The 20,522-nt window shown below is 45.8% G+C and overlaps 1 protein-coding gene and 1 non-coding gene across 3 annotated transcripts in view; both read right to left on the reverse strand.

Moving 5' to 3' along the window:
* The window catches only part of KIAA1549 (KIAA1549 ortholog), a 142,506-nt gene that overhangs the window by 26,926 nt on the left and 95,058 nt on the right, over nt 1–20,522 (reverse strand). For both annotated transcript variants that reach the window (XM_037991147.2, XM_037991146.2), the window contains exons 11-15: nt 18,465–18,661; nt 16,587–16,702; nt 8,332–8,537; nt 6,727–6,950; nt 5,124–5,277 (exon numbers count right to left, since the gene is read on the reverse strand). In XM_037991147.2, coding sequence (XP_037847075.2) covers nt 5,124–5,277; nt 6,727–6,950; nt 8,332–8,537; nt 16,587–16,702; nt 18,465–18,661 — 897 coding nt within the window. The remainder of the gene's footprint in view (nt 1–5,123; nt 5,278–6,726; nt 6,951–8,331; nt 8,538–16,586; nt 16,703–18,464; nt 18,662–20,522) is intronic.
* On the reverse strand, nt 13,498–13,601 carry LOC119621629 (U6 spliceosomal RNA). Its single transcript, XR_005238176.1, has one exon. It is a non-coding gene; the product is annotated as a U6 spliceosomal RNA (small nuclear RNA).

The following is a 20,522-nucleotide window of genomic DNA, read 5'->3' on the forward strand; positions in this document are numbered from 1 at the left end:
CAGTGAACCAAGATGGCTCCCTTGCACTCCAGCCTGGGTGACAAGAGCGAAACTCTGTCTCGGAGAAAAAAAAAAAAAAAAAAAAAAACAAAGAAAGGTTTAAATTGTGTTCTATACCTACTGTTTAAGAGGTAGAAACATAAGTAACAATAAAGATTTTTTAAATCTCATTTCCCAACACTGTTACGAGCAAAACACAGTCATAACATATGCAGGGTAAACTGTAAGAGACAAAACCAGGAACCAACGAAGAAGAGTCATCCTTTCTGGTCTTATAGGCTCCATGAGCGCAGACAGCATGGTGAATGCAGCAGACACAGTGAAGAGAGAAGATGTTCTGCCCGAGGGGCTGGGGACCCCACACCCTCTGTGGGGAAGGGTGGGCAGCTTCTATCTAGAATGCTTCACTTGCCACGTGCCTGCAGTTTAGCCCAGCTGGTTGGATCACCGGACTTAAGGGGCCAAGGAAGACATTCCCTTGCCCATCTAGATCCGTGAGTCTATTACAAAGATAAACTACTCTACAGACACATCCTTAACCTTAGCCCCCTATCTGGAAAATGCTTCTATGGGTGATTAGTTATCATTCCTGCCAGCGTGAAGGGCAGTAGGTTCTTAACTCCAAACTGAGAGAACCATACAAAACTAGTAAACCCAGTCAGCCCACAGACAGGTTTTGCTTGGCCCACACACTCTTTTAATTGATAGCCATCATTTTAAACATCTGAAAATTTCACAGTAACACTCAGATTTCTGGGTTCTCTTGGCTGAGTCTGAAGTTCTGGCATGACCGGGTCCTCACTCCACACAGAAACCACCAACTGCCGTGAAGCAGCGACTGCCCTCGTGAGATGGGGTAGGCGCTCTTCTCTCCACGGCAGTCCCCACTGGCGACCTCCCTCTCTTGCACGTGACACGCTTGGGCTTACGAGTCCATTTCTCCCAAACCGCAACATCCCAGTGGAGGTTCCACTAAATGAGATTTGTCATTGAGAAATTCTAAATGAGAATCCGGGGCTCCAAGGTGACCTCTAGTTGACGATGTCACCTTGGAGGGAACCTGTGCTCCTTTCCTTGTGAGGTAGAAAAAGGTCCACAGTCACGCCCTTCTCCAATTCTTGATCTTTTGGAGGAGCTGACGAGGAAGACTGGTCAGCAGTATACCACCAACCTACGGCTCACGGGTGGAAGGAAGGGAGGGTGTGTCTGGAAGAACTGCCTACTGGTAAGTAAGAGGGTTTCTCCAGAAACAGAAGTGATGTTCCTGGCCGTGATTCTGGTGGCTGCCTGTGAGGCTCTACTGCAAGGAAGCAAGCAGTGTGGTGACACAAAAAACTGTAGGCACAAACTGAGATTCCACTGTGGGAAAGGATCTCAGACACTTGAGTAGAGTCCCCAGCGGCTATAACCACTGCCAATCTCATTCTCAGTGGCCAGAATTTCAGAGAAGACTAAACTTCTATACCCAGAGAGATGATCTGCCTATGGGAAGGACAGTCCCCTCAGATTCCCATTGGCCCCCATGAATCCTGCCAGAAGGCCAGGAGCTCCTGGGCCAGGACGCTTCCATTTCCTGTCCTTCACCTTCTTGTTTTCTCCTCATTTTGCAGGCAAGACTACAGAACTTGCAGGCCAAGAAGAGGATTTACTCAACTTCCTATATTCTAACATCGATATATAGACTATAGATGTTTCACATATAGATGTGTTCAGATACAGTTTATCTATCAGTCTTCAGAAATAAATGTGCATCTTTTCACTGTTAGTCATCAAAGTTACGGATTTTGGTGCCTATTTTGCAGTCCGTTGTGGGTGTTGTAAGAGGGTGTCCAGACAGCCTGGTTGTCCAGGACAACCTCAGTTTATGCCTGTTGTCCCACGGTAATGATTAATAGTATACCCCCTTACACTTTCCAGTGTCTGGATTGGATGACAAATTACATCAAACTTTTTCCAGACAGTAACTACTTTAGGTTTCATGAGTCATACAATCTGTCACAGCTACTCAACTCTGCCTCGCAGCAAAAACAGTCATTGGTATCAAGCCAACAAATGGGTGTGGTTGTGTTGCAATAAAACTTTATTTAGGCCAGGTTCGGTGGCTCATGTCTACAATCCCAGAAATTTGGGAGGCCAAGGCAGGAGGATCACTGAGTCCAGGAGTTTTGAGACCAGCCTGGGCACCAAGGCGAAACCCCATCTCTACTAAAAATACAAAAATTAGCCAGGCAAGGTGGCAGGCGCCTGTAATCCCAGCTACTTAGGAGGCTTAGGATTACCAGAGCTTAGGGAGGTCGAAGCTGCAGTGAGCCGTGATTGCACCACTGCACTCCAGCCTGGGCAACAGAGCTGGAGTGTCTTAAAAATAAAAAAATAACTTACAAAAACATGCAGCTGGCTGGATTTCTACCGAGGCCTGAATTATAATGGTAACCCCCGTTACAAGGAACCAAGGAATATTTCTCTTGGCCTTAGGAGAACACACCCCTCAAGGAAAAGATATTTTTGAGGGGAAAGTGGAAAATTGAAGGTAATTCAAAAACGCATAGTACTTCCCCAGTATAGGCTTGAAGATGAAAAAACAAAAACAAAAACAAAAAACCCTGTACATGTACCACTGATTCTAAAATAAAAGTTGAGGGGAAAAAAGATAAACTACCTAAGAAAAAATGAGCTCTGAGACAGGCATGATCTTTTAAAGTATGTGTTTCAGAATTCAAAATCTGAGGAAGATTTTTATTTCGGGGAAATCTTTGAAAAAAGGAGCCACTGAAGGCAAGCACCCTCTGGGGTGGTGTCTTCCAAGAAGAGGCTGCTCTGCACCCACAGCAGGAGGAATCTCTGCACTCCCTGCTAAGGAAAAAAGAAAACGATGCAGCAAGCCACCGCGAAAGAAGGCTGATCTAGGGTCACTGAGGCAGGCGAACGAAGACAGCCAGGAGAAGACAGGTTCCTCCCCACACAAAACTCAATCATTTAAAAAAATCAAAGGGAGGGGACTGAGAGGGCTCCCCACAGATTCCTTTGAGAGAGGAGCCCAGGTTGGCTAGAGAAGTGAAGGGGAAAAAGGGATGCTGCCCCTTCTATCTATTAGTTCCACACCACGGCAAGTCTCCATTTGGCACAGACAAAAGCTCCGGGTGACAACCCTGGGGAGCCCTCCCCAGATCAAGCCAAACCCCACAGGTGTCCAAATACCCCCAGAACTCAACACAGCACAAGAGCGCCACCTACTGTAAGAGCAGCCATGCACTGCATTTAGAAAGTAACAGAACTACTCAATTCCTTGTACTGAGAAAGAGAGTAGTTTCATTTACAGACAGCCCAACTCTCTGAAATCGCCCCGATCCTCGTGAGATCAAGAAGGTTGGTCTTTAGGACCCTAGAAATACCATACGTTCCTAAGGAAAAGTCTGGTTCTTTCAGATGATTATAATTCAGTTGTATTTAGGCTCCATCCCAGAATAATGTTTGGCACATTTGTGTAATTATATTTAGCGTCTTTAAGTGCTTGTTCTTTATATAATTTAGGAGAAAAATACAAAACTCAACTAAGAAATGACTGCTCACCATTTCTATGAGCTCTATCTAAAGCAATCACGTTCATTATAAATCCCTTCTCGAAGGGTGTGCTTTTTGCTAACGTGTCTCTAAACAAGGCTGGCTCTGTGAGTGCCTCCGGGAGGAGAAAGGGGCCCGCTGCGGCAAGGCAGGACTCTCCTGGCACGGAGTTTAGGACGCCCTGTGTTTCCCAGCGCTGCCGGAGTTAGTTGCACCCGGCTCGTCCTCTCTGTCTTGGGGTATCTTTGTGTCTGTATTTCTCATAGGTGGTTAAGTGAGGCTGGTTCTCTCTTCCCTACTCAGTGCAGTCTGTGTGTATGCACCTTACCCTATCAATATCTGCCTTTAACACTTCAAGCAAATCTGTCTGGACCTCTTTTACTTTGGAAAAATATAATCCCCTATTTATTTATTTAGAGACAGGGTTTTGCTCTGTCACCCAGGCTGGAGTGCAGTGGTGCAATCAAAGCTCACTGCAGCCTCAACCTCCTGGGCTGAAGCGATTCTCCCACCTCAGCCTCCCAAGCAGCTAGAAATACAGGCATGCACCACCACACCTGGCTAATTTCTGTATTTTTTAGAGAGATGGGGTTTTGCTATATTGCCCAGGCTGGTCTCCAACTCCTGGGTTCAAGCGATCCACCCACCTCAGCCTCCCAAAGTGCTGGCATTACACGCCTGAGCCACCATTCATTATTTCTTAATTTCTATTAACCCCTTTCTCCCATAAAAGCAAAATATATATAAGCAAATACGCTATCTTCTTAGCATTCCAAGGACAGTACAGGGAAATAAAACCCTAAATATCCCTCTTCTCATTAGGAAATCCAGTCGGGCTAGCTCTCAGTAGAGCAAAGACTCCTGATCTCAGGGTCATGCCCTCACACCTGTAATCCTAGCACTGTGGGAGGCCAAGGCAGGTGGATCACTTGAGGCCAGGAGTTTGAGACCAGCCTGGGCAACATGTTGAGACCCCATTTCCTCAAAAATTTTTAAAATTAGTTGGGCATGGTGGCACATGCCTGTGGTCCTAGCTACTCAGGAGACTGAGGTGGGAGAATTACTTGAGCCCAGGAGGCTGAGGCTGCAGTGAGCCTGGATCACACCACTGCACTCCAGCCTGGGCGACAGAGTAAGACCCTGTCTCAAAAAATAAAAATAAAAATAAAAATAAACAACAAAACCAAATAACCCTCTGACTGGGGAGAAGGAAAACAACCTTGAGGATATTTCTCTCTCTGTTTTCCAGTTAACCTCAAAAAAGTCCCACAGTGAAGTCTGAGAGAACGAGGCTTACGTATAGAGAGGAAAAACACGGAGTGCATTTCCAGAGGTGGCACTCGGCAGCACCCTGGTTGACAGGACTCAGAGCTCCCCTCAGAAGGGGTAGCACCCCACCCCACCCACTTCATGACCTAGAGGGCCCGGGCGCATCAGCCATCAGGCATCAGGCACCGACACCACACAGGGCGGCAGCCAGAGCTGCTGCTTCTCCCGCTTCCACGCATCTTTCTAGGAGCAGCCCCGCCCCGGTTCCAGAAGCCGGAGTCAGCGGCACGCACTGGGCATCCGATGTAGGCCGAGTTGTGGACGCCCGGGGGCCTCCTGTAGGTGCCGTCGCTGTCTGTGGTGATGAGCCGGTCCTTCTCAGCGTCGGCAGGACAGCCGTTGACCTGGTGTTTCCGGCGAGGCTTGGGAGAACGTTTTATCCGTGAGCTGCCAGGAAAAAGAGAAATTATCTTCGTAGGAAATCACTCTTTTTGCCACTGGCTTATCAACTAAACACTAAGTACCTCGAGTACCTAGGATGTGCTGGCCCCTGGAAACACCCCATAGGATATAAACGCCACGTAGGACACAGTCTCTGCCCTAAGGAAGCTCGGAGCCTACCTAAACTGACCTATTAACCCACGTGGAGCAACACAGAATGATACAAAGCCATTTGTAATCATGACATTATTTAACTGTATAGATGTTCAGAAAAGGAGAAGTCAGTGGGAGCTATTAGTCCCATGGGGCTAGAACTAGGACTTTTTTATTTTATTATTCTTTTTCTGAGACGTAGTCTCATACTGTCGCCCAGGCTGGAGTGCAATGGCACAATCTCGGCTCACCGCAACCTCCACCTCCCAGGTTCAAATAATTCTCCTGCCTCAGCCTCCTGAGCAGCTGGGATTACAGGTGCCCGCCACCATGCCCAGCTGATTTTCATATTTTTAGTAGAGACGGGGTTTCACCATGTTGGCCAGGCTGGTATTGAACTCCCGGCCTCGTGATCCGCCTGCCTTGGCCTCCCAAAGCGCTGGAATTATAGGCTGAGCCACCACACCTGGCCCAGAACTAGGTCTTGAAGAGTGAATGAGACCTGAAGCCAGGGAGGATGTGGGAAGCGGGTGCCGGGACAGAAATGGCAGGCAGGCGAATGTTCAGGGGCTACCAGGCCGTCTCCTGGGTGGCAGTTCTGTCCGTGTGGCTGACCTGTGGAAAGAGCTGGAGCGGAGGGGCAGGGCTGGCCTGCGACGGAAGCACAGGTCCCACCTGGCAGGCAACAAGAGCCGCCTCTCTTGCTGTGAGCCTCCTCTCTGCTTTGAGCAGAGAAAGACATACATGAGAGCCATGTTTAAGGAAAACGCATCTATGTCGGGGACGGGAGTCTAGGAGACCACAGGAAGGTAAGACCCCAGACTCTGCAGGCAGCTGTGAGAAAACCAACGAAGATCTGCTGGGCGCCGGCCTGGGTGGCTCTGGGAGATGAAAATATTGGAGGTGACAGAGTGGGAGGTGAGGAAGAGCCAAGGACACTACAGAAGCGGCCGGTGTGGGAAGGAAAGGGTGAGTGCAGTTTTAGACAGGCTGAATTGGAAGAGACGATTAAATCCCCAGGAAATGCCTCGAGGCAGGCGGAGGGGCAGAGGTGAGAGAACAAACACAGCCGCCGCCTCCCACGCCTAGGTGACTCTCAGCCAGCGGAAGCCTTCCCAGTGGCCTCCATATCCTTCCGTGCATGAACCCCTTCAACTGTTTTCAGAGACCTCCACGTGAACACGGATCCCGGGGTCCTTCTGTCACAGGTCCTGCAGTAGCAGAGGGGCTCCCGTCCTGCTCCTGTGCCCCACAGCACCTCTGCACCCGCCCCAGCCGCCTAGCCGCAAGACCCCAGCCCACCTCTTCCTGGGCTCTATGAACACGGAGGGCACACTGGCCGTGGGGTCCAGGATCTTGTCGATCTGCATCTGCGCCCTGCGGTACACCCGGTGTCGCTCCTTGGTGTCACCCGAGGACAGGTCGTCCACCACCGGGAACTCGTAGTGCCCGCGGCGCTTGGCGCGCAGGCGGATCTTGTTGCGATGGTGCTCGATCTCAGACTTGTGCCGCAGCGCGGTCTGAATCTGAGGAAGGGTGAGGCAGAGAAAGACAGCCATGGCGGTCCCGGGAGGCTTCTGGGACACACACTTTGCAGAGTCTTTATTTATCTTTATTTTTATTTATTTATTTGAGACAGAGTCTCACTCTTGCCCAGGCTGGAGTGCAATGGCATGATCTCAGCTCACTGCAACCTCCACTTCAAGAGTTCAAGTGATTCTCCTGCCTCAGCCTCCCGAGTAGCTGGGATTACAGGCACGCACCATCATGCCCATTTCATTTTTTGTACTTTTAGTAGAGATGGGGTTTCTCTATGGTCGCCAGGCTAGTCTCGAACTCCTGACCTGAAATGATGCACCCACCTCAACCTCCCAAAGTGCTGGGATTACAGGTGTGAGCCACCATGCCTGACCAGCAAAACCTTTCAGGAGCGCCTTCCTGCTATGCTCCTCTCACCTACCCTTAACCTGCTGTCTGTAAGCTCCACGGAGTTACCCAGAGGGCAACAGGCACAGCCTAGGGAGGAGCAGAGACCCTGCCATCCCACAAGCTTTACCCTCAAGCACTGCATGGTGCACTGGAGTCTTGTCACCGTCCCCCAAAGCAGGGAAAAAAAGTCACTCGAACCTTGGAAATCGGCCAGTGACAACTTTGAAGAGACATCTGATAACTAGAAAAGAATAAATATTTTCCTCCTTTAGAAATCTTTAAATAGGACTGACAGATACAAAGAAGGTAATTACCTAGTGTCACCAAAACAAGTTCCCTGGCATGAGAACCCCTGCCCCCGTGTGGCATCCCCAAAGACGGAGACCTGAACTGGGTCGTAGCATGAGGAGGATCAGAAGCTGAAGTGGCTCTTTCTGAGGAGGGCAGCCCCTGGTCAGCCACGCTAACGCTTTTCTGCATGTCTGCCAATGCGCCCCAGTGTCCATGCACAGTATCTGATCTCCAACAAGCGTGATGTTTTACATTAAGAATCCTTGTCAGCAGCTTATGCCTTTAGTAACCTGTACCTTGCACTCATTTTCAAACACTGACCAAATCAGAGTGTGAGGTTTTTTTGTTCTTTTTTTCTTTTTTTTTGAGACTGAGTCTCACTCTGTCACCCAGGCTGGAGTGCAGTGGCGAGATCCTGGCTCACTGCAACCTCCCCATCCTGGGTTCAAGTGATTCTCCTGCCTTAGCCTTCTGAGTAGCTGGGATTACAGGCACCTACCACCAAACCCAGCTAATTTTGTATTTTTAGTAGAGATGGAGTTTCACCATGTTGGCCAGGCTGGTCTCAAACTCCCAACCTCAGGTGATCTGCCTGCCTTGGCCTCCCCAAGTGCTGGGATTACAGGCATGAGCCACTACGCCTAGCTGAGTTTTTTAATTAACAGACTTTTAAATAAAAGCAAATACCTCTTTGTTGATTTTATTGGTTTCTGCCACTCGGTCGGCTGGAGAGGGGCGCTGGACGGGAGGTGCCGGGATCGGTTGCATGGCAATGAGCTGGATCTTACTGGGGACCCGCCGGCTAGCCTCCGGGGGGCGGGAGATCCTGTCCACGTGCTCAAAGATGGAGGCTGATGAGTGCTGCTCGTTTCCCGAACTGGGCAGTGGTGGCCCTGGAACAGAAGGAAAAGCAAAACATAAACACAGAGTCATCTAAAGAAACAGCAAATAATCAAAATTGTGAATTATTCTTTAAAGAATCCTTGGATGGGCCTCTGACCAAAAATACATCCCCACTGCAATAGCACAGTGCTTGCAACTTCGCTCTCTGAGCTTAAATAGTCTGGGCTGTATACTGTATCCTCTCACTTCATTAAAAACTACAAGTACCCTGAGAAGAGATGGGAGGAAATCATGATGATACTGTGTGAAAAACTGCAGTGTTTTGTCTCACTGTGGTTCAAAATCTTCAGTCAGAAAGAATGTAGGGCAGAAGGAGCCTGAAGTTGCTCAGTAGTCAATAAGCCATTCACAGAACTCTTGGAAAACACATTTAAAGCAGCTCTGAACTATTGCTACCATCTGGGAGGGAGCTCGCCGGAGTGATACAAATTCAGTTGCCAAGGCAATGTCGTACTACAGAGAAAACAGAAGACCACTACACGCAGGCAGGTACCAGTTAACAATGGCCAATTCTGGCTTTTCAGTTCTGATGTGGAAAGAAAACGAAGTTGAAGACACATGAGAAGAAAAACCCTGTTGCTTGCAGGGAATTAGTTCCTACTTTATTTTTTAAATTTATTTTTTATTTTTTTGAGACAGAGTCTCACTCTGTCAGCTAGGCTGGAGAGTAATGGCATGATCTCGGCTTACTGCAACCTGCACCTCCCAGGTTCGAGTGATTCTCCTGCCTCAGCCTCCCAAGTAGCTGGAATTACAGGTGCATGCCACCATGCCTAGCTAACTTCTGTATTAATACTTTTAGTAGAGACAGGGTTTTACCATATTGGCCAGGCTGGTCTTGAACTCCTGACCTCAAGTGATCCACCTGCCTCCGCCTCCCAAAGTGTTGGGATTACAGGTGTGAGCCACCGCGCCTGGTGCTAGTTCCTACTTTAAAAACAGGTGAAGAGTACATGTATAAATGGTTACATGGCAAATTTTAGGCCATGTATATTTAACCACAATAATTTTCTTAAAAACTAATCAGAACTGTGAAAAAAAAGAAATTCAAATGCACCAAAAAAGACAGAAAAGAAACACTTAAAAACGTTAACAAAGACTGAATCTTCACATGATGGGTGATTTTTCCCAATGTCTTTTATTTTTGATAATGAGGATTTTCTGTAGTATTACTTTTATAGTAGAGATAATACTAACATACTTTAATTTTGAAAAGAGAAAGAGAAAAATGAAGACGGGCTGAGTAGAAAGAGCTAGTTACTCACACTTAAGGTCAACTGGCCAGGCACAGTGGCTCATGCCTGTAATCCCAGCACTTTGAGAGGCTGAGGCAGGAGGATTGCTTAAGCCCAGAAGTTTGAGACCAGCCTGGGCAACACAGTAAGACCTTGTCTCTACAATTTTTTTTTAAATTAGTTGGGCGTGATGGCACACAACTGTAGTCCTAGTCACTCAGAAGGTGGAGGTGGGTGGATCCCTTAAGCCCAGGAGGTAGAGGTTGCAGTGAGTTGACATCATGTCTCTGCACTCCAGCCTGGGTGACAGGGTGAGACCCTGTCCTCACCCTGCCCTCCAAAAGATAAAGATCAATTGATGCCTTTCTTCTAATTAGCCGCAGTCACTTCTGGATGCTGCTTTCAAACAAATGGCCAGCAGGCTGACAGAGGCAATAAGCGCATGCAGAAACTGCTTCTAAACAAAAGCCTAACATTTGAAACTTCAAAGCATAAGTGAAAAACACAAAGGTCTCTCCTCAGTGTAAAAAACATAGATGAGCAAAGCAATAAGAAGCAGTAGTTGATGTTTCATATAAGGAAAGCACAGCATTGCTATGTAAGTCTGTATTTTCTCTCAATTTGAATTACATTCATTATCCCAAGCAATGAGAAGTTATTTGTCTGATTCTGAATGAATGATGTCTGTCTTAGCCAGGGGGCATCATTGTCTGGATTCCAGCTATGCTCAAGCTTTCTTTCCTGGCCCCACACCCACAAGGAACCTGACTATTTGTGCATTTGTGCAATGGAAGCACAGCCAGGCACCACCATTCATCGGTGGCAGCTACTCAAGTTGCAGGCATAATGCCTAAAAGGAGATCATGAGCTTCACCAGACAGGCTAGCCCTGCTAACCCAGACTTATAGAGTAACAGCAAATGTCACAGAGCGTAGCCCATTAAGCTACTGATACCTAGAAGTGGGATCACTTTCCTCCAGGGTGGCAGAGACCTCTGGGTTGCTGGGAGACAAAGGTGACAGGCATTAAATAAAAAAAAAAAAAAGGCCCCTCCCCACTAGACTGTCAGCCCTGCCTGGGTACCACCAGAGTGGCAGCCTGAGACTGGGCTCCTGTCCAGAGCCTGACTCACCCCCTCCCACTGTAGTCACAGCCCTTGACTGCAACCAGAGAAGGAGGGGATGCATAGACCCTGGGCCACTCTACACAGCTGAGGGACCAAGCAGAGGAGAGGAAATAAGAGGTGCAGAAAGTCTTCCAGCTTCCATACTGCCCAGAACCCAGTCCTTCGACATGGCTGAAAAGAGGGGCTTTTAATTTTTTTTACATATACATATAATATATATCACACATATATATTAAATATCACACATATTATATATTTTTATTTATAGAACTGTATATGTAATATATTATATAATTAGTAATATATTACTATTATATTAGTAATTATATTACATATTATATGCTTATATATCATATATTAATATATATGTTATATATTATTGCTTGCTATGCATTGCACAATTTTTCTAAAAAAAGCTCCCTGGACAATAATGATTAGTACAAAGTACAATGGACACACAGAGATTAATGCTGTGTGAATCCTGCCTTAAGGCAAGTAGGAACTTGGGATTAAAACCCCTTTCTTTTCAATTATTTTTTTAAAGTAATGATATAAATTTTACTATATAGTCAAGATACCTATTGTACCTCATGGTAACTATAATTAATAACAATATATTGTATACCTGAAAACAGCTAAGAGAGTAGATTTTAAGTGTTATCACAAAAAATAAGTACGTGAGGTAATGTATATGTTAAATAGCTTGATTTAGCCATTCCACAATGCATACACATATCAAAACATCACAATTTAGCCATAAGAAAGAATGAAATCCTGCCATCCGCAGCAATACGGACGAGCCTGGATGACATTAAGTAAATAGGCCAGGCACAGAAGGATAAACACTGCACTGTGCTCGCTCATATGTGGAAGCTGGAAAGTTGATCTAGAAGTGGAGAGTAGACTAGTAAGGTAACTTGAGGCTGGGAAGGGAAGAGGAGGGACAGAGACAAAGGTTGGTTAACAGATACAAAAGCACAACTAGAGGCTGGACATGGTGACTCTCACCTGGAATCCCAGCACTTGGATAGGCTGAGGTGGGAGGGTAACTTGAGCCCAGGAGTTCTAGACCAGCCTGGGCAACATGGCGTGGTGGTGTGCATCTGCAGGCCCAGCTACTCAAGAGGCTGAGAAGGGATGATCACCTGAGCCTGGGAGGTCAAGGCTGCAGTGAGCCCTGACTGCACCACTGCACCCCAGCCTGGGCAACAGAATGAGACTGCATCTCAAAAAAATAAAAATAACAGTGCACAGCTAGAGAGGAGGAATGGGTTGAGCACCTATAGGCACTGTAGGATGACTCTAATAATTTACTGTGTATTTTCAATTAGCTTGAAGAGCAGATTTTGAATGTTCCCAAGGCAAAGTAATGATAACTTTCTCTGTGGTGACAGATATGCTAATTACCCTGATTTGATCATCACATAGTATATTCATACATGGAACTATCACAATGTCCTCCATAAATATTTGCAAGTATTATGTGCCAACTAAAAATAATACAAGCAAAAAACACATCATGTTGTATACCATAAATGTATATGTTTTCTTACCATCAGTTAAAATATAAATAAAAATCTTAAAAAGAAAGAAAAAGGCTGGGCATGGTGGCTCATGCCCATAATCCCAGCACTTCGAGAGGCTAAGGCAGGAGGATCGCTTGAGCCCGAGTTCAAAACCAGCCTGGGCAACATGGCAAGACCTCATCTCTACAAAAAGTAAATAAAAAATTAGAGGGGGTAGTATGGTCCTGTAGTCCCAGCTACTCAGGAGGCTGAGGTGAGAGAACTACTTGAGCCCAAGAGGTCAAGGCTGCAGTGAGCTGTGATTGTGCCATTGCACTCCAGATTGGGTAAGCAAAATAAATAAATAAATAAATAATTACAGTATATAGGATTGTACAGAATAGGATAACGTCAACAAAGCAAAATGAAAGAGAAAAGTTCAGTCTGAATTACTAAAATGTCAAAGCAAGAGAGCATTTTAAAAGAGATTATTTCATTACCTACAAGTAAATATAGTCAAACCACTTTTTTGTTTTTCCCCCTCGAGACAGGGTCTCACTCTGTCACCCAGACTGGAGTGTGGTGATGCAATCACAGAGCACTGCAGCCTCGACCTCCCAGACTCAAGCGATCCTCCCACCTCAGCCTCTTCAGTAGCTGGGACCACAGGCACACATCACCAGGCCTGGCTAATTTTTTCTATTTTTTGTAGAGGCAGAGTCTCGCTATGTTGCCCAGGCTAGAAAACTGCATCTTTACTAATGTGTGCAACCCACGTTAATATCCTATGTGACAGCAATCACGTTTATCTCATCGTCACTGCATCACCAACACCTGACACACCACAGGCACTTAGCAAGCATTTGCTAAACGGATGACTCAATGACTGCAGTCATCTCCACTATGTTTATAAAATTTTACCTTGAAAAGATCTCTGAGAATCTGCCTTCATGAAAAGATGAGAATTATACTTTATGATCTCAATCATTTTATAAATGGTATGGTACTCCAAAATTACTTGAAAACCTTCATTGTTATATGTACTCAATCTCATTTAAACTATTTCGAAAACTCTTAATTTTTTTAAAATACGGAATGCTTCCCAAATATGCATGTCATCCTTGCACAGGGGCCACGCTCATCTTTGTTGCGTTTCAATTTTAGTCTGTATGCTGCAGAAGCAAGCACTGCAACCTCCTTAGCACATGCAAACGTCAGTGCCAGCTTGGTTTGCATGTGCAATTCTAGAATTTGGAATTTGTGGGATCCAAATGAACGAAGTTTTAACTACTTAAAAATCACACACTTGCACACATGCAATCTAAGGAGAGCATAAAAGAATGCTGAGTATTTTGCAATGCTTACCTACTTGGTATATTCCTGATGATAAAGGGGAGAGAGAGAAAAACTACAATTATGCACAGACGCAGCAATGGCAGCCCATCTCCTACCTCATCTCTCCCTTCACATCTTCACTAAGGGGAACCAGTGGTTATAATGTGAGTTATTTTAAAGCTGCAATGGCTGTGAACACAGTGACATTTGAGTAAATAATCTTTTAAGGGTTCGTGGATGGCCATGAGGGTATGTGTCAGGGCCTAGTCACCTTCTAAAAACAGTCAGCTGGAAAAGGAATAAAGCACAACCTCCAATTTACCAAAACTGAAACAACAGTCTTCTCTCAGCTTCCATTGCAAGGTGGGTCCTTAATACGCCACATGACCTGGGACAGTCATCAACAGCCCTGCCAAGAAGCCTAAAGAGGGCAGGTAGCTGTGCCACCCGCAGGAGTGAAAGGGAATGCTGGTCCCACGGCGACATGGAAGAGGACTCCAGAATGGATCTCAAGTAGTCTCCCTCCCCACTCCCACCTCCCTTAATTTGTACTTCTTTGCGACTTTCAACAAAACCAAGATTTTTATGTGAATTATAAAATAGGCCAGACAGGTGGCTCACGCCTGTAATCCCAGCACTTTGGGAGGCCGAGGCAGGCAGACCACATGAGGCCGGGAGTTCAAGACCAGCCTGGCCAACATGGGGACACCCTGTCTCTACTAAAAATACAAAAATTGGCCAGGTGGGGTGGTATACGTCTATAATCCCAGCTACTCGGGAGGCTGAGTCATGAGAATCACTTGAGCCTGGGAGGCAGAGGTTGCAGTGAGCCAAAATCACGCCACTGCCCTACAGCCTAGGCAACAGGAAGAGACTCTGTCTCAAAAAGCAAAAAGTTTTTAAAAATAACGGAAAGCTAGGAGAAAAACTCAGAATATTTTTAAATAGGATATTTAAGTTTCTATGCAAGCAATAAAATATCTACATGGCAGCATTAAAGCTATCTTATAGCACCTTTCAAGAAGTAAACAAAGTTCTAAAAGTAAACTGATATTTATAGTGAGAAAACTATCTTTCTACAACAGGAAAATAATATATAGATTCTGGTATCTCTTCAAATTATAACAGCAGCATCTGAGTTTCTAATATTCACAAAATCATCTAATTTGCTTCTCTCCTTCACATTCAACTCTCAGTCCCAGAGCTGTGATGCTTACTACCTGGCTTCTGAGCCTATGTTGAGAGTGGTGTTTGATTTTTGTTATTCTTATAGAATATACTGGTTGTAATGCCATCAGACAGCGTTAAATGCAGGCACTGAAAGTAAGGTTTTCTCAGATAAGCAATGAACAGAACTTGATAAAATCCAGAGCTCTTTCCACTCCCCACCAAATATTTCTTTCCAAGGATCAAAACGAGATTCTAATCCTGTCTATCAGAAACAGTATCTGTTACTATGGTGCTAAATAATTTTTAAGATTTTGAAAAACTACATCCAAAGAAAAAACTCTTCCCTTTTTCTAAGGGGATGTTCTTAACATTACAAAAATAACTAAGTAGAAGGAGCTGGAAGGAACTGCAAGGACCAGCTAGTGCAGCCTCACAGGAGCCTTGAAGCCTGAGCCACCTGCGAGGCCACAAGCGTGTCAGTGAGAGGAGAGGCCCCTGGGCTTCTGTCTAGAGTCTGTTCATTTCTAGAATACAGTTCACTCTGCACTGCATTTGCATACAGAGAAATGTATGACTAAACACTGTAAGTATAAAAATTACTATTAAAAATAATATCCTGGCCGGGCGTGGTGGCTCATGCCTATAATCCCAGCACTTTGGGAAGGCGAGGCGGATGGATCACTTGAGTCCAGGAGTTCAAGACCAGTCTGAGCAACATGGTGAAACCCCATCTCCACAAAAAGATACAAAAATTAGCCAGGTGTGATGGCATAGGCCTGTAATCCCAGCTACTAGGAAGACTGAGGTGGGAGGATAGCCAGAGCCTGGGAGGTCGAGGCTGCAGTGAGCCGGGACTGTGCCACTGCACGCCAGCCTCTGTGACAGAGCAAGACCCTGTCTCAAAAAAAAAAAAATAGTAATAATAATATTCTGAGGCCTCCCAATTATCTTTGCATTACTGAAATGCAATCCTTAAATAAAAATAAACCTCCATCAAATACAACAGCTGTAGCAGCACATCTATTTAATACAACCTATTACACTAAAAACAAGCTACCTTGCTATCACTCCAAAAAAATGCTCCCAAGTCTAAAGACTTGTGGGTCTCACTTTGTAACAGGGCATCAGTCTTAACAGTCATACCCTTTAGAACAAGAGTGAAGTTCATCTTATACCTGGCCTATGAAGCTGTATGTGACTCCCAAAGCAAACATGCTAAACCATCTGATCACACTAAACCACCTGCTGGAAGAAAGATCTAGGAACAGAACTAAACATAATGGACTTGGGCCTATGATAAACAAACAACTTTCTGACAGTGACGGCTGTGAATCCTTGAATTGCTTCCTAAGAAAGCTACTGAATCCTGGGGGCAGTTTTTGAGACTCTGGTTTCAGTATGCTTCCTCCTTGACCTCTAGGGTGAGGACTCTAGGGTGAAATGAGGCTATTAACCTTAAGACGTACCTCAGTGAATCCCTGGCCCCAAAGCAGACACCAATACCACGTTAGATGGTGACAACTGGTGCAAAGAAACCACAGGAATGATGAATTTTCCATTTCCCAGATTTTTTTTTTAAGGGTTTAGCATTTGAAGTAGTGTAAGGCCCTAGCCTTCGGACTCTCATAGGGACTACTTTTAATGGGAAGAACCAGAAGAGTCACAGACCGCTCTGCGGGGCTCTGTGGGACCTGCCATCGTTGACGGCTCCCGGTGTCTTATCTCCTGCGTCCCTCTCGCTGGACTCTTCGCTGACCGTAGAGTCAGCATCTGAGGGAGAAACTCTGCAGACACAAAATGAATTGCAAACGTTAGAAACAAGAAAGAATGAAAAGGAAAAAGTCACATTAATTTATGTGTGGAAGTCAGGCTTCCAGGCAAAACCAGCAGAAATGAAACAGTCCAAAAAATTATTCCATAGCACAGCGTCTTCAAGGATCACATTAACACCACAGTCACAACCTGAAGACAGATTAATGCGGTTTACTAAATGGCTCAGCAGGCTGCATTTCAACAAATGCTAGACAAGTAAGTGCCAGATAGGACGAAGGTCCCACAGCTACCAGGGCTCAAGGTCCAGTCCCTGGCCCCCAGTCATTTCTGGACCAGCAGTCTGGGTTCAGCGTGAGTTGGATCAAAGAGGACTGGGGTTCAGGATTAACTAGGTCTGCAGAATCCTCAGGATGCCAGGGTAGCTCTGCAGTCACCCCAAATAACTCCAGATCTTTGGAAGGTGCTTACACTGAGATTTGATTCTATATATAAAAAGCAAAGGTATCATGGCACCCAGCTTGCACCAGGGAAAATTCCTTCATCAGTTGGCTCCGATTCCTTAGGCTCCCTGACTTCAATGACAATGTGGAATGCCAAGACATTCTGGTGCTCAGAAAGATGCTAAAACATTGTATTAACCATGCAGACCACTGAGCTGTCATGACTAAATGTCAATGACAAGGCTACCAGGCAAGAAAAAAAAAAAAACACTTTACAAAATTTTACTTGCATATGAAATCATCTTCAATGACTCCATTTATTCTTAGCCTGCAAAATAATCAAATAGCATCTCTCTACATAACTCATTTTCTTTTGTAAAGATCATGTTCTGACATCTATTACATTCTTAAAACTAGGCCAGAACCCCTGGGGTAGGTTTTCCGATAAGACAGAAATCATGACATCGTTTCAAATGTTGGTATGATCACACGCTTTTTTTTGCTCTTAGCAGGAAATTAGGATTTAGCATTCCAAAGCTCAAAGAAAGGCTGACAACAGGAGGCTTCAGTAGCCAGCGCCTGATGGTGCTATGATGGAAAGTCAACTTAACGAACTCAACTCTGAACTCTGTCTTCACAGAGCTAGAGCCCTTCTCATGGGGTCAGAGGGTGAGGAGCGGCTTCCAGGTAGCTTGGAAAACTAATAAGCAATTCTCCGTGTGCTATACTTTGAGAAGAGTAATAGAAATAAATTGGGAAAGGGGAGCGAGGCAGGGAGGAGGCAGTGAAGAGTCTTGTGTGATATCCTGACAAAGGTGACATACATGAGCAGCCAGAGAAAAACAAAGCAAACACAGGAGGATGTGATGAAAGTCACCTGCAGACAAAGCAATGAAGTCACAGAAGCTGCTGGCATCCCAGGCATGGACACAGTGGCCCACAGGCTGAGCATGTACCATGTGCCGTGCACTCCTTCTATGTTATTTCTGATATTATCTCCATGGGGCCTAGCATGCTCCCCTTGGGATATATACACACGAGCTGGCCAATCCCTAATCAAGTCTGATGGGGACCCTCAAACCATCACAGATAGTGATTCATGATCTTCAACCGTGTGGGGAAAGAAATCACACAGCCTTCTTTGACAGCCCGTGAGAGTGGCTCGGAAACACTATTGGGCTCGTGTGTGACTTTGGGCAAGTCATCGGTCTCCTGGGCTGCAGACAGATGCAGGGCCCCACTCACCATTAGCCCTTGTGGCATCAGAAACTCACAGCCTGATAACAGAAGCATGCTCTGCCACAAAGAATAATACAGAAAGCCCAATAATAACCTTCCTCTGTGACGGACGTTCTTGGAAGGGATCTTTGACTTGGGGCTTGGCACATCCCCATTTTCCGAGGGCGTGGTGTGGTCCTTCAGAGGTCCTGGCAGTGGTGCTGGCTCATGAATAATCAATATGTCGTCTTTATTGTGCTGACCCAGATGCTGCTTAGCAAAGTCGAAGCCCTTCACACTCGGGATCTGCAGCTGAAATACACACACACACACAAACAAGATTGTTAACCTGGAATCCAAGGCGGACGAGAGGAGCACAACTTCTGACCGAAGACTGTGCTGGCAATTCCACCACTCCAATCCAACAAGCATTGCTAGAACATGAACTGTGTGCCAGGTTCTGTTTATACCCAGAGTTGCAGGAGAAGACAGACACTTGTGAAAGATTAAACAAGAGTACAAGGATTAAATAGCTAGACCCCAGGACAACACCTGACCTGCTGTCACAGCAGCATACCACGTGCCATGTGGCAGGAGCAAGATATTCTTTATAGGGTAATGGGGACCAAAGCCAGGTCTTGAGAACAGACAGGACTTGGAAACAGAAAGAGGAGGCTACAAAGAGCATGTTCTAGATGATATCAGGAAGCAGAGAACACTGAGGCCTGGGGAGAAATCACACTGGCTATGCTGGAGGGGTCAGAGCGTAGGAACATGAGACAGAAGTCCAGTCTGTATATGGATGACTCCAAAAACGCCAGCTTCTGGAGCTGGCCCTCCGGGAAATCAGAAAACCACAGGCCAATTTCTAAAATCCAAGCACACAGGACACCAAGGAAACAGGAAGAGAGCCTGGCCATGCCACGTGCATAAAATCAGAAAGACATGAGCCCCAAATCTTAGCAGTGAACATGGGAAGGAATACACAGCTCTAGGGATCAGGCAGAAAGACCCAGAAACCAAATAGACATGAGAGGCAAAGGAAGAGAAAGAAGTCAATGAGGATGTGAATTTTTGGGCAGGGCATCGTGAAGCATGATAGTGACATTAAGGGAAAGAGGCAAGTCATACAGGAATGATGGCTCAAGACAAAATGACAGGTTTCATTTCAAACACACTTAATTTGAGACCCCAAAGGATGTCAGCTTAGTGTAGCTGGAGGTGGGGAACCATAGCCTGGGGGAACGTGCAGGCTCAGATGTGATTTCAAGAACCACCCACATAAAGGTGACAGGTAGGGGAGTTGAGTTTTTCAACATAAATACAGATTCTGTGGATAAAGTGTTGGAGAACATCTAATAGTTTGGGGCTAAGAAGAGAAAAAGGAAGCAAGGAAGAAAATAGAAACAGAAGAATTTTCAGAGAAACAGAAGAATTTGGAAAGTTCCATGTAATAGAAGCAAAGGGAACAAAGAATTTCTAGAAAGAAGTGTTCAAAAGAAGTAATGGGGCACAAAACTGAAGGAGAAAAGGCTCTTCAAAAACATCCCCCACTCAAACCAGTGGATGCAGGATTCCTCTCCAGGAATCCTGGTAATGCCTCTTAATCCGCGGCATTACCCCACACCAAACCCATGACAGACCCCTGAGGCTGCAACTAGGGATGCCAGGTCTCAGCTTCTAGTGCTGTGGTAAGATATTATGTCATCAAACATGCTATTTGTTGGCCAGGCGCAGTGGCTCACATCTGTAATCCCAGCACTTAGGGAGGCCGAGTTGGGCGGATCACCTGAGATCAGGAGCTCGAGACCAGCCTGGCCAACATGATGAAACCCTGGCTCTACTGAAAAAAATGCAAAAATTAGCGGGGCATGGTGGTGCACACCTGTAATCCCAGCTACTCAGGAGGGTGAGGGAGGAGAATCACTTGAACCTGAGAGTCAGAAGTTGCAGTAAACTGAGATCATGCCAGTGCACTCCAGCCTGGGTGAAAGAGTGAGACTCCATCTCAAAAACAACAACAACAACAACAACAAAACCATTTGTTATTGTTCACATGTCTTTTTTTTTTTTAAGACAGAGTCTGGCTCCATCAACCAGGCTAAAGTACAGTGGTACAATCTCGGCTCACTGCAACCTCTGCCTCCCGGGTTCAAGCAATTCTCCTGCCTCA

The sequence above is a fragment of the Chlorocebus sabaeus genome, chromosome 21 (genome assembly GCF_047675955.1).
Source record: "Chlorocebus sabaeus isolate Y175 chromosome 21, mChlSab1.0.hap1, whole genome shotgun sequence".
Classification (NCBI taxonomy): Eukaryota; Metazoa; Chordata; class Mammalia; order Primates; family Cercopithecidae; genus Chlorocebus; species Chlorocebus sabaeus.